Genomic DNA, 12,841 nt, shown 5'->3' with positions numbered 1-12,841 from the left:
GGTGCCGGGCCCGAAGCCCCGACCCCCGAGCGCGCCCGCCCCCCCCCAGGCCCCCCCGGTTGCCGCTCCCACCGCCCCTCTGGGGGTTAGGCCTCGGCGACAACCGAGGGGGTTGCCCGTTCGGGGGCCGGGGAGAGGAGACCGCGCCCTAAGGCGCGGCCCAACCCCCGATTTCCCGAGAGATCACCGGGGGGATCTGGGGACTTAAGTGTCTCCGTCTCCCCCCTCCGGTGACCTCATCCCGCATCCTGACTGGATGCGGGTGTTAAGGGGACATCCCCCCGCCGCACCCCGACCACAGGTGAGCCCATGGCCAAGGGCGCAGAGGGGGGAACGCCCCCGACTGTCTCCTCCTTGTCACCCTCCTCCTCTTCCTACTCAAGCTCCACTCCTCATCCTCGCTGGTCTCTCGCCCCTCCATCTCTCTCTGTCTCCTATCCATCCTCTCTCGCTCTCTCTCCGCCTCCTGATGGATGGAAGGCGTTCTCCTCCTTCTGCAGCAACGTCATGCTGCAGAAGGAGGAGAACGCCTTCCATCCATCATCATTGTCTGTCACTGCCCGTATTATTGCGGGCAGTGAAAGATCCGTCCCAATTGTGGCCACGAGCTCTGATCTTTCGTCCGCCCAGGCAGCACATTCCGCTAGTGTGTGCTAGGCGGAGTCCAGCTCGTGATTGCAATGGTGGCATCGTGCCGTGCGCTCCTTCTGTATACGACCCAAGTACTCGCCAAAACAGCCGTGGCCTGTGAGCACCTGGATCATATGATATGTGACACCCCCGCGTGCCCTGTCTAGCCATTCTTCTAGACAGGGCAAGATGGCCCCGACGCTGCGCTGACCGGGTAATCGTGGTCGAGTAATCTTTCGCCCCACTCCCGGATCAGCGCCCGCCGTGTGTGGATCCGTAGGGCCCGCCGGACACCGTCCGTGACTGGAATGCCCGTCCGCTGATACTCCCGTGTACGCCAATAGACATCGGCGTACATGTGGGCGAGCAATTCCACGGGGGGTACTCCAGAGAGCACCCCCACAGCCGTCCAACTTACCGTACGGTACCCCCGGCAGACTCTGTTCGCCACCCGCTTTTGCAGCTGATGCAAAGCATCTTTTGCTCTGCGGGTGACGTCCAGTCTCTCCGCCCATACTGGGGCACCGTACAGAAGCATCGAGTGGACGGTGCCTGCGTACAAGCGGCGAACATTTCCGTCTGGACCCCCGAGATTGGGCAGCAATCGGCTAAGTGCCATCGCTGTCCGCTCTACTCTCGGGGCTATGCGACGGAAATGCTCGCCGAAGCTCCACTTGCCATCGAGGTGGAGACCCAAGTATTTAATTTGGGTCCCCACCTCCACAGGGGTGTCCTCCACGTAGATTTGGGCTCTTGGCGGCGCTCCACGGCGGCCGTTATGAATAAAAACGGCCTCCGTTTTCTGGGGCGCCACCCTGAGCCCAATCTGACTTATGAGCCGCACGGCACGAGCCACCGCAAGGTTGGCTCGCGCAGTCGCCTCTTCCCACGAGGACCCCCCGGCCATCACGATTGTGTCGTCTGCGTAGCAGACTGCGTGACAGGGGCAGGGCCGTCCGAAGAACGACGTCGTATGCGAGGTTCCACATTAGGGGTCCTAGCACTGACCCTTGTGGAACCCCGCATGTCATTCTTATGTGTCGCTCTTCGGCATTACCGTCCGTGTAAGCCAATTGCCTATCCCGGAAGTAGTCCCCGAGGATTGTGACCAGGTACGGGGGTACCCTATGGTATGTTAGAGCATCCCCGACCCGGCTCCAGGGCAGGGTGTTAAACGCGTTGGAGATATCCAACGATACCGCTAATAACACCCCGCCCCCTCTCGTTACGGCCTCCGCGATCGAGCGGATGCGCAAGATCGCGTCAATAGTCGACCGCCCGGCGCGGAAGGCGTATTGATCGTTGTTAAGATTGGGACCCTCCCGGGACAAATGATGGACGAGGCGATCGGCAATAATCCTTTCGAGGATTTTGCCCGCCTCGTCCAAAAGGCAGATTGGTCTATAGGCCGAGGGGGAATCCCCCGGCTAGCCCTGCTTGGGAAGGAGGACGATGTTAGCCTCCTTCCACTCTCGTGGGAATCGGCCCATGCGGAAGCACTCATTGTATAAGTGTCGCATGGGCTTGGCGAGACCCCGATGGGCTAAAGCCCTTTCCGTGGACGCCGTCAGGACCGGGGGCTTTACCCTTTTTTATTTTTCTAACGGCGTCTTTAAGTTCTCCTCCCGTGACCCCCATAGTCTCATCGTCCCACTCCCACTCCCGCGCAGGAATCGGGTCCACCTCTTCCTGTCTGCGCGGGAATAGTGCGTCGACAACTCGACTAACGAACTGGGGATCGAGAGATTCCGTCATCGGAGGCGCCCCGCCCCGCAGTTTGTTCAAGACTATCCGGTATGGGCGCCCCCACGGGTCCTTATCTAGGGAGGAGAGCAACTCCTTCCATGCCCGGGCTTTTGACTTCCTTATGAGGACGCGTAGGGCGTCCCGTCTGTGACGGTACGCGTCCCACGCGTCCTCGTAGCTCTCGGGGTCTGTCTGCGCGGACCGCTTCCTTCGCCGAAGGTGCCTTCTTGCGTGGTCGGAGGATCGCCGGGCCTCGGCGATTTCCTCCGACCACCAATATGCCTTCCGTGGGGACCTGGCCGTCACCTTGGGCATGGCTGCGTTGCACGCTTTTTCAATCGTGTCTTGCAGCCATCCCCGATGTTCGTCCAGGTCCCCCTTCATGTCCTCGCCATCGACCATGAGGACAGCTGTGGACAGGAACGCGTCCTGGTCCATCTTGCGTAGGGCCCACCTGTGAGAGGCAGCCTCCCGGAGTCGGCGGCGCTCCATGACTTCGCGGGGGTAGGCGTCGACGGAGAACCCTATATACCGATGATCGGAAAGGGTTTCTGCCTCCGTCAACACCCGCCACCCACGAACCATTCTCTGTGCGGAGCGGGCACCTATGTGAGATCCACAATTGACCCGCCCCGCATTCTAACGCAGGTGTTCTCGCTCCCTGTATTGCAAGGAGCGAGATCGCACCTCGCCGCCATCTCCAGGAGTTCACCGCCCCGCCAATCTTGGCGTGGGGAGCCTCAAACGCCAGATTTGGCGTTGAAGTCCCCCGCCATAATCACGGGGGCGGGGCGACGGCTGTTGATCTGCCTCTCTAGGGCGCGTAACCTCTCGCCGTAAGTCTGTTTATCTGGGCGACTGGGTAGACTGGGCGAGAGGTACACGTCCACTACTACGATGGACCCCCACTGGGCCACCACGTGTCCCTCCCCGGCTTGTATGAACCTAAGTGGGGGAGACGTGGGCGCGTTCCTTCGGGTGATCGCAGCCAAGCCGTCCGTACTTTGCACCCAATTTGTCTTTTTGGGTACTCTGTACGGCTCGGCTACGATACCCAAGCCACAGTCTTTCTCCGCCAGATTATGGATGAAGAGGTCCTGGGCGTCCCTCGCGTGGTTGAGATTGGCCTGCAACACTTTACAGGCCATCTTGCCCTGTCCTCATGGCCTCCTTCTCCGCCGCGACCTCCATCGCGGTGGGGTTTCCTTCTCTGAGGTCTTCCCGCAGGCGCTGTTTTTTACTTCCGCCTGCGGGAAGCACCTTCTCTTCCATTCTCTTCGAGCGCGTCCGCGGAGTCCTCCTTTCCTTGGGCTCCTCCTGTGTGGGAGTTTCAGTGGAGAGGGGTGTCTCCTCGGGCGCGTTCTCCTTCTTCTTCTTGTTGGCAGTCGCCTCTTCCGCGTTTTTCTTCTGTGTCGCGGGAGCGGCTGTTGCAGGGGCAGAGGGGCTTCCGGTCACTCGGTTGAGTGGGACCCCTTACTTCCCTTTGTGCACCGGTGTGCACGACTTGCCGCCCGCGCGATGGTTAGCGGGCAGTCCTCTGTCGCTGCACACCGGGCACTTTACCTCCGCTGCACAGCGTACTGCTGTGTGTCCTTCTTGGCCGCAATGGTAACATCTACCGCTGCGGTCAACATTATTTGGGCACCGCGCGCGCACGTGCCCACCCTCCAGGCATTTGTAGCACTGAAGGGGGCGTGAGTCTAGTAACTCTACGCGCGCGAGTGCCCAGCCGATTTTTAATTGGCCCTCCTTTATAATCTTGTTTGCTGCCTTCAAAGGGCAGCGAACCCACACTACTCCCATTCCGCCTGGGGTCTTTTATCTCCCCCAGGCGGATTTCCTCTTCCTCGCACTCGCCCACTCGGGCGACTGCTTCTGAGATTTCGGGGGCTACAATAGATTCATCGAGCCCCCGAATCCTTATCTCTGCGTCCTTCTGGGGCCTTTGAACCCGGACCCCTTCTTTACCGGCAAGGGCCTGCCTCAGGCTGGTGGCCAGTTTGGTTTCAATCCTTGGCTACCCTTGCCGGGCACTTCGAACATGAGAGCTCCGGTAATAGCTCTCCGGATCTTGACTCCGGAGATACCGAGGCTCTCAAGTTTAACTTTTTGACGCGCCTCCCGAATGGTCTCCTCGTACCTTCCTGGGGGGCACGTCACAGTGACTGCAGCCAGCTGTGGCTCTTTCCTTGGTTTAGCTGGCTGTTGTCTCTTCTCCTTCTTCTTCGAAGGGGGTTTCTTGGCGGTTGTAGCCGCTGCTGGTGGTGCTGCTGCCGCCTTGCCCCCTTTTCCCGCCAATTGGGCTTTCTTGGCCTTTCGTGAGACCACTTCTGTCCACGTCTCCGCAGACGTTGTTGGTTGCTGTTGTTCCCCTTTTTGCGGGACAGCCTTCTTCGTCTGCAGAGGCGTGGTTTTATTTTTGGGAGGCTGCTGTTTCGCTGCCTCTGGTCCCTTTGCCTTTCCTCCTCCGCCAGTCACTTTACTCTGTATAAGTGTACGTGTGGTGGCTGGTCGCGCGGGGGGTTCAAGGTCGTGACAGGCATAACCTTTATTTTCTTGTCGGGAACCTCGACGCTCTTTATCTTGAGCTTTGTCGAGGCTCCCTTGCCCGCTGCTTCAGTGACCGGGGGGACACCTTAGCTGGGGCTTTAATGCTTGTTGGATGCGGGATGACTTTTGGCTGTTGGCGTTGCTGCTGCTGCTGCTGTTGTTGTTGTTGTTGCTGCTGCTGCGTCTTGGCCGCCTTCTCCGCCTCCTTCCTCTCTCTGTAAGAGGGGATGAGCTCCTAGTCTTTGGTCCAGGATGCGCTCTACTATCCCCTCTAATTTCGCAATAAATGCGATCTCCCTTTCTCGGTCCTCGTCCTCTTTTCTGGTCGTTCCGGGGGGAACTATTAATTCAGTTCTACCCTGGACGATGTGGAGGGTTCCTCTTTCCTCCCTTGTTGAGGCCTTACTTGGTTTGAGAGGGGGGAAGTTCTTTTCAGTAAAATCAAGTTCTCCCCCCTCTACATCAACGTCCATTTCCTCGTCCCTTGTCCTGTCTTCCTCCTTGGCTGTTGAGGTCTCCCCACTCAAGGGTGGGTATGAGATTTCATCAGCCGTTTCCATGGTCGACGGGGCCTCCCCATCTTCTGGTGGAAGCGAGGCCCCGTTGACCCAATCCCTGGTCCTCTTCTTTTTCCTGTCGAGTGATACTCTCTCCTCGCCGAGCGGTTTGCTAAGAGGGGGGGCTATCTCTGCCATCTCCTCTTCCCTTTCCCCATCTGTTTTCTTCGACCTTTTCTTTCTTCTCTCCAACGTTTGACGCAGCTCCTGATTCTCCATTTTCAGCAGCTGCATCTCTCGGCGGATTTCCTCTAGCTGCTTGTCCAGGGGTACATCCTTAGGGTTCTGGGCTTTTATGGCCAGGATTGTGGCCGCCGCGCACATATCCGCGGCGGAGTCCCTGGCCATTTTACTCAAGGAACCCTTCATGGTGCCCGAGCTGACGGCTACCTTATATAAGTTGGTCGTCCTCTCGGACACCACCGCCTCCAAATTCGAGATTGGACTATTCTCGAATTCGTCCTCTTTGTCCTTAATCCTCTCCAAGAACAACTTTTACGATTTTGACAGAGCTGGCTCGATGAGACGATCAAGGATTTCCCTCTCACTCTCACTCCTCTCCTCCTCCTCTTTGGCTTCCTTCGCCATTCTCTCTTTCTTCTTGTCCCACTCCCCGGTAGTAGTGGGACATCCCGGCCTCCTTTTTACCGGGATGGAAGGAAGCCCTTCTTCCTCCTCTCCCTCCTTTACTGACATCTTCCGCGATCTTTCTATATCGGGGGAGAAATCCATGAGGACAGTGGCTATCGTGTCCTAATGGATCCAGCTTCGCCTCCGACCTAGAAATTCCTCTCTTCTCCGCGAGTATGTTGTTCCTCGCGGCGGACCTATCTGCCCTGGTTTGGCGTACACGCCTCTCCAGCCTATTTGGTCCTCCCTCGCTGGCAGCTCTCTCCGAATATGCTGAGGAGAGGCTGTTGTTTGAGTCGACGCGTACTAGATTTATTACTGGTTGGCGTACAACTCTCTGCGAGGTACTAGCGTCTGCGTTGACAGTGCAGGCACTGTTATTCTTCTCTGCGCGTGATGCAGAGGCCTCCCTTCTGCGTGTGTTGCGCGCTCCTCCCTCCTCTGTAATCTTGTTTTGTGAGATCTTCATTTTAATTTATCCCACTGTCCCTGCGGAGCTCCGCCAGCCGGCATATCTCCCACCGGCCAGGGGATGACCCGAAACATGACCGGCATCATCCCCTAACCGGGCCCTGGGTATCTCCGGGGAGCTGGCTTATGTCACAGGATTGTGGGGAATACGCGCACCCCCACCACTGGACTCCGAGCCCCCTACTCACCATAGGCTTTCAGGGGTCCCCTGCCTCCGACAACAGGGGCACTCCGCAGGGTGGCGCCACGCGGGGGGCCCCACGGACGATTGGGGCTGGGTCGCCGTTCCCCGGCCCAGCCTTACCCGCCGTGGCGGCCAGCACGTCCCTCCCGCCATATGGCTTTAGGAGGGACTAGCGCCTTTTCCGGCCGGTCGGTTCGGAAAGGGTAACGGTCCCGACCGGCCGGAAATATTTCTCGCGTCGCCGGGCCCCGCCTCGGAAAACGTCCGAGCGGCTCCGGCGACCAACCGGGGAAGGGCCTCCGGAGTCCGAGGACTCTCTTGGCTCCATGCTCCGGTCGTTAAGCCATCACCCCCCCTCCGACCCGAGCCCGGAATACGTCCGGGTGGCTCGAGGGTGAGGCCCGGACGGCGGATCCGGAGGCTTCCGGATGCCCGAATATCTTCGGACATATCTCCCCGCCGTCCTCCGTCCTCCTGGGATGAAGCGCCAATGAGAAGGACCACGTCCCCCTCACCGCCAGAGAAGATTTCCCCACTGTGGGACGCCGCTTCGCACCGAATGCCAGACCGCGAGCGACGGGAGATTTCCCGCCGCCCCAACCCCAGACACCCAGGCGACCGGCACCCACATCCTCTCCCGTCACCACGGCCGAAGCCGTGATGACTGGTGGGAAAGGACTGGTGCAGCAGCGCCGTGCAGTGTCCTTCCCACCAAATCCTCCCGCCCCCCAGAAGGAGAACTGGTGCAGCAGCACCGTGCAAGTTCTCCCCTATCGGCTCTGAGCCAGCCGGGCGTTTGAATTCCGGGTCGCCATCCCTTACCTACGGTCCATCCCCTCTCAACAAACGAGGGGAGGCCCCCTTTCGGGAAAGTGGGCCCCGTCCCTCCAAATAGGGAGGAGCCACCCCAGGCGCGGGTGGTCTTTCATGTACAGCCGAAGCCGTACGGGTCACTGTTAGCACCCCAATGCAGACTATCCTCTGCATTAGGGTGAGCCCTCTCACCACGACAAGGTCGTGACCCTCGAGAGGGTCTCCTATTCTCCTTCGTCTCTCGTCTCACCTCCTTTCTCCTTTTCCTTCTCGCTCTCCCTGTCTCCCTTCTTTCCTCCTTCCTTCATTCCTTTAACTCATCCTGTTCCCCCTCCTTTCATCGACTCCGTTTATCCTTTTCTTCCACCAGTTCCAAGCAGGCATATGGGGTGATTGGTTCGAACTGGATTCAAACCCGGGACCACCGCATGTCAGCCAGATACTGAACATGCGGGGCCACTTTTCACCCCTCGGTGATTCATTAATAATTATTTAATAAATATAATAAATTTTAATAAATAATTAATCTCTATATTTTGAAATGCAATTATAATTTAATATTTTTCGTAAATATATGTCATAGTACATAAAATGTTTCGGAAATATTTAGAAACAAATATATTTTGTTCGATGCTTTATTGTTCAATTTATCAAATATATCTAACAAGTATAATTCGGATTTAGAACGATCGTATCACAGGATCGAGTAAATAGAATAACAATAATGTACAAAATAATGAGAGGAATCAGTTAGTGTAAAGAAAACATAATTGTTTTTAAGAAAAAGTATGCAGCTGTTAGTTACATATTTTTGTAGAAGATATTTTTGAAGATCTAAATAATTCAGATTAAGAAAGCGCGCAGCAAAAATTTCGAATTGCAGGATCGATTTATTAATTATAATAAGGATAAGGATATTCGTGATATCGCAATTGTTTTATAAATAATTAATAATTAATCTATACTTTATATTGTTTGTATAATTTAATATTCCGTATATGCATATATAGATATATGTATGTCCAGGGGCAGTTTCCGGGACTTTTGACGTTTTGTATAAGCAGATTCCAAGACATTTGGCATTTTCCAGGACTGTCCTGGAAAAAATTTAGGTTCTACGACAGTTTCCAGGACGTTCTGGAATCTGCCGTATGATATACAAAGGCAGATTCCGGGTCTGTACATCCAGATGTACGTACATTTATATGTATTGTGACGTGGCCGTCACGACGCGAGTCACTCCGAAATCGCGGGGCAAGGGCCGAGCGGCCGCGCCACGCGAGAGAGAGAGCACGAGAGCCACCGATTTTCCCCGGAGAGACGGCTTGCGATACCGAAATCATATTATTAATTCGCGTTTATTTTTATTTTTTTTCGTACACGGAGCGTTGTCGAGAGGACCGAACGAAATAATACAGACAGCAGGACAAGGACATAAAAACCATCCGAAACAACACTATTGAAAAAAATTGGCATTTGGACGAATCAAGGGCACGGCCGTTACAGCGCGGATCACGCCAATCCTCAAAACAGGGCAATGACATCGCAGGGGCGATCAGTCGTGCGAAGCGATAATTGGGTCGCGCAACCCCTTTCGCGCAGGATTGAGTCCTGATATCGATTCGGGGCAGTAGATTCGACACTCTTGTGCTGCCTGTCCTACGTGGTGCGTGCCCGTTACCGAGCGTCAGCTGATCTCGAGGCTACCGAGATTCCGAAGTCCCGAAGACGCAAGGGTGCTCAGGAAGAGAGAGTATTTATCGGTGAGGTTACCCGTGTACGCTATATTAATTACGTTCATGTATGTCCGAGCCTTAGCCACTCTAGCGTCGTCGCGAGCTGTTCGTGTGACTATAGATTAAAGGAATTTGAGGGCTCGGCCCGACCTTTAGTGCTTTAGCGTTTGCGAGCGATCGACGTTAAGTGGCGAGAGTTTCCGAGACCGTCAGTCCGTCAATTAAAGTACGCGTAATTATCGTCTCTCCGGGATTCGGTCGGGTTTACGTATCGCGACTGTGCGTTGTCGCGTCGTAGTATAATTGTGTCGTGCGATTGAGTAAATGTCGTTGTAGCGTGAGGATTTCGTCGCGGAATTATTTATCGATCCGAGTGAAAAGCGTACGGAAAGAGAGTTCGTGTAACGTAGTTATGATAGCGAGAATACATAATATTCGCGACCATCGGCGAGAGAGCGCGAGCGTGAGAAAGAGCACGCGAAAGCGCGAACGCGAGAGTGAAAGAGAGCGAGATCTCGGCCACGGGCTGTCGGAAGGATAGCGGATGGCGCCGCGCGAGACTGTCTCCTGATTATTGTTAACCGGCTTTAGTTTGGCTTTTGATTTCGCCTGCGTAGCGTTGTTCTTATTACGAGTTGTTATTGTTCGTCCCGTGGTTCTATTATTATTTTTTTGTAAATCTCAGTTACCGTTAGTAATACTCGAAGCGAGGACTTCGTATTCTTTTCGCATTGTCATAACACGTTATTTTCGTCTCAATTTTGTATTATTTGTTAATTCGTATATTTCTTTATAATTCTTTATATTTCTTTTTATAATAAATTTCTGTTATCAATAGTATTAAATATATCAAGTCTATTTCGTGTCTCGTCTCGTCCCGTAGATTGTAACACTTGCGTTTAACATTCGCGATTTTACTATTCTCGAATCTATTGGTTTCGCTGCAACACCACTCTGCCCCTCTACCGTTAGGAGAGCTGACCGGCCCGTAGCGGGTTTTCGGCCAAGATTTCGCGTCGGATTATTTCGCAGATTGACGCGCGAAAGATCGCGTCTGACGCCCTAAGCATCGTTAGTAGTAATTACGGCCCTTGTCTCCGTTGCGGTACGCGCGGAGCGATCAACACCTTAGCTCACCCGCGCGAATTAATTAATAAATATATCTGTCTCGTTTTTGTAGACGACACGGCTCCATTCTTCCGATTTGCCGCGCACGAATCGGAAGAAAAAAGTCGTCGCAGTATATACATATGTATTTGGCGGATTTGATTACATATTATAAAATTATTGCACATAAAAAGGTGAATTATCCAAATATAGTTTACCTTTATATGTAAAGTTATAATAATTGATTTATTTTTGTAACTTATGCTTCAAACGTATATGACATAATGACAGTGAGAAAGACAGTAATGTTTCTATTCAAAACATGACAAAGTGACACAGACTAAATAAGTATATACAGGGTGTCGCAGAACTGGCGAAGAAGCTTTCAATGACAGATTCTTCATGAAATTCTAAGTCGAAAAGTTCTTTACAAAAATGTGATCCAATGAATAGAATTTGAATGGTGAGGCATTGAAGTTGACGTATGGGAGCGCATGAAATTCGCGCGGTCAGGAGCGTAACGGCCAAGCTCGGCACGGGTACAACTTATAACTCGTGTATCGCGCCGATGCGTGTTTATCGTTACTCTATAATATTCTGTTATTAATAATATGAATTAATTATTCTCATTAATAATAATATTTATCTTTATCAATTAATAATTTTGTGTACTTGACCTACTGGTTGAATATCCTTAAACTATGGGATATGCGAGATATTGATTAGACTAACTTAACAAATGACAAATTTAAAATAAATTAATAAATAACAAATTAATCATAATTTTATCAATTAATTAATTAATTACTCAAATAACTGAAATTAATAAATAATGAGTAAATAATAAATATTGAAAAATAGAAAAAAATAAATAAATAGTTAATGAATAATTAAATAATAGTGTAATATTGAAATAAAGTTTCAGAGAAGAATATAAAAAATTTCAAATAGTTTAAGGATATTCAACCAGTAGGTCAAGTACACAAAATTATTAATTGATAAAGATAAATATTATTATTAATGAGAATAATTAATTCATATTATTAATAACAGAATATTATAGAGTAACAATAAACACGCATCGGCGCGATACACGAGTTATATGTTGTACCCGTGCCGAGCTTGGCCGTTACGCTCCTGACCGCGCGAATTTCATGCGTTCCCATACGTCAACTTCAATGCCTCACCATTCAAATTCTATTCATTGGATCACATTTTTGTAAAGAACTTTTCGACTTAGAATTTCATGAAGAATCTGTCATTAAAAGCTTCTTCGCCAGTTCTGGGACACCCTGTATATATATATATATATATATATATATATATATATATATGTACTGCAAGATATAGCGCAAATTAAAAAATTTTGAGTGTATATCGAAAACAGGTCCTGGAACATGCCATATGTTCAAGAATGCAAATAAATTTGCAATATTCTAAACATAAGACTATATCGCTTTAATATGATGAAACAGCATAATATAAGAGAAACTTGAAAGCAATTGAAACTTAAAGCCTTAATTAAGGCTTTATTAAAGGCTTTAAAAGCTTAATTAAAAAGTCTTATTAAAATCAACTAATAACATCAAGTTTTATTAAAAAATAATAAAAATCTAATCATTCTAATCAATATCATTGATGTTTTTGTAATATCAAGAGAAAAGATAAATAAACTTTTTTGTTTTAATTCAAAGCTTTTAAAATCTAACTATATTATTAAAATATCGTTCCGAGGTAAGTATTTATTATACATAATTTAATATCTTATTATATTAATTCATTTCAATTTTGTTATTGCCGGTAAAATACAGGAAGCTGTATTCCATAATTTATTCCGATTTATTTTATGTGAAGATTTCTTGTGTGATAATTTGCAATTTTACAAAAAATATGAATAATAATTCATATTGATTTGATTGTTATTAACCAATAATATAGTAAACAAAAACATTCTTTATTAAACATTTATCACATTTTAAGCAATATCATACAGGACATGACTGGCTATCTTAGTTTCCTAAAAAAATTACACATTAGATAATATTTTAATGAATTAAATATATCTTGCGACAAAATAAAGAAAAGTACAATATTAAAAAAAAAAATTTTATCGGTTCTGAAAGATGCCACATATTCAAAAATGCAAACTTACTATATTGTAAAAATAAGAATATATCGCTTCAATTTGATAAAACAGAATATTATAAAAGAAAGATGAATGCTGCAGAAGCTTATTAGAAACTTTCTGAATATAAAATTGATATCAATTTTTAATAAAAAAAATAAAAATACAGTCAAATCAAAATCAGTGATATTATTATACATTATAATATTGCGAGAAGAAAAAAATAAACTTTTTGACTAAATAATCGTTTTAATCCAAAATTCGACTCTTAATATCTAATTATATAATTGAA

The 12,841-nt window shown here is 49.7% G+C and overlaps 1 protein-coding gene across 1 annotated transcript; it reads right to left on the bottom strand.

Moving 5' to 3' along the window:
• Window positions 1-3,116: 3,116 nt before the first annotated feature.
• LOC145948037 (uncharacterized) lies at window positions 3,117-3,524 on the bottom strand. Its single transcript, XM_083057803.1, has one exon. The coding sequence runs from the start codon at window positions 3,522-3,524 to the stop codon at window positions 3,117-3,119; it is 408 nt and encodes a 135-aa protein (XP_082913929.1).
• Between the last annotated feature and the right edge of the window lie 9,317 nt (window positions 3,525-12,841).

The sequence above is a fragment of the Prenolepis imparis genome, unplaced genomic scaffold, assembly GCF_030444845.1.
Source record: "Prenolepis imparis isolate NDT839.2.m4 unplaced genomic scaffold, iyPreImpa1.0 SCAF_216, whole genome shotgun sequence".
Classification (NCBI taxonomy): domain Eukaryota; kingdom Metazoa; phylum Arthropoda; class Insecta; order Hymenoptera; family Formicidae; genus Prenolepis; species Prenolepis imparis.
The sequence above is the reverse complement of the archived record's forward strand: the minus strand, read 5'-3'. Positions and strand labels throughout refer to the sequence as shown.

Bases quoted from the DNA above. Each gene is read 5' to 3' on its own strand.
- LOC145948037 (XM_083057803.1), bottom strand. From the start codon at position 3,524: ATGGCCTGTAAAGTGTTGCAGGCCAATCTCAACCACGCGAGGGACGCC.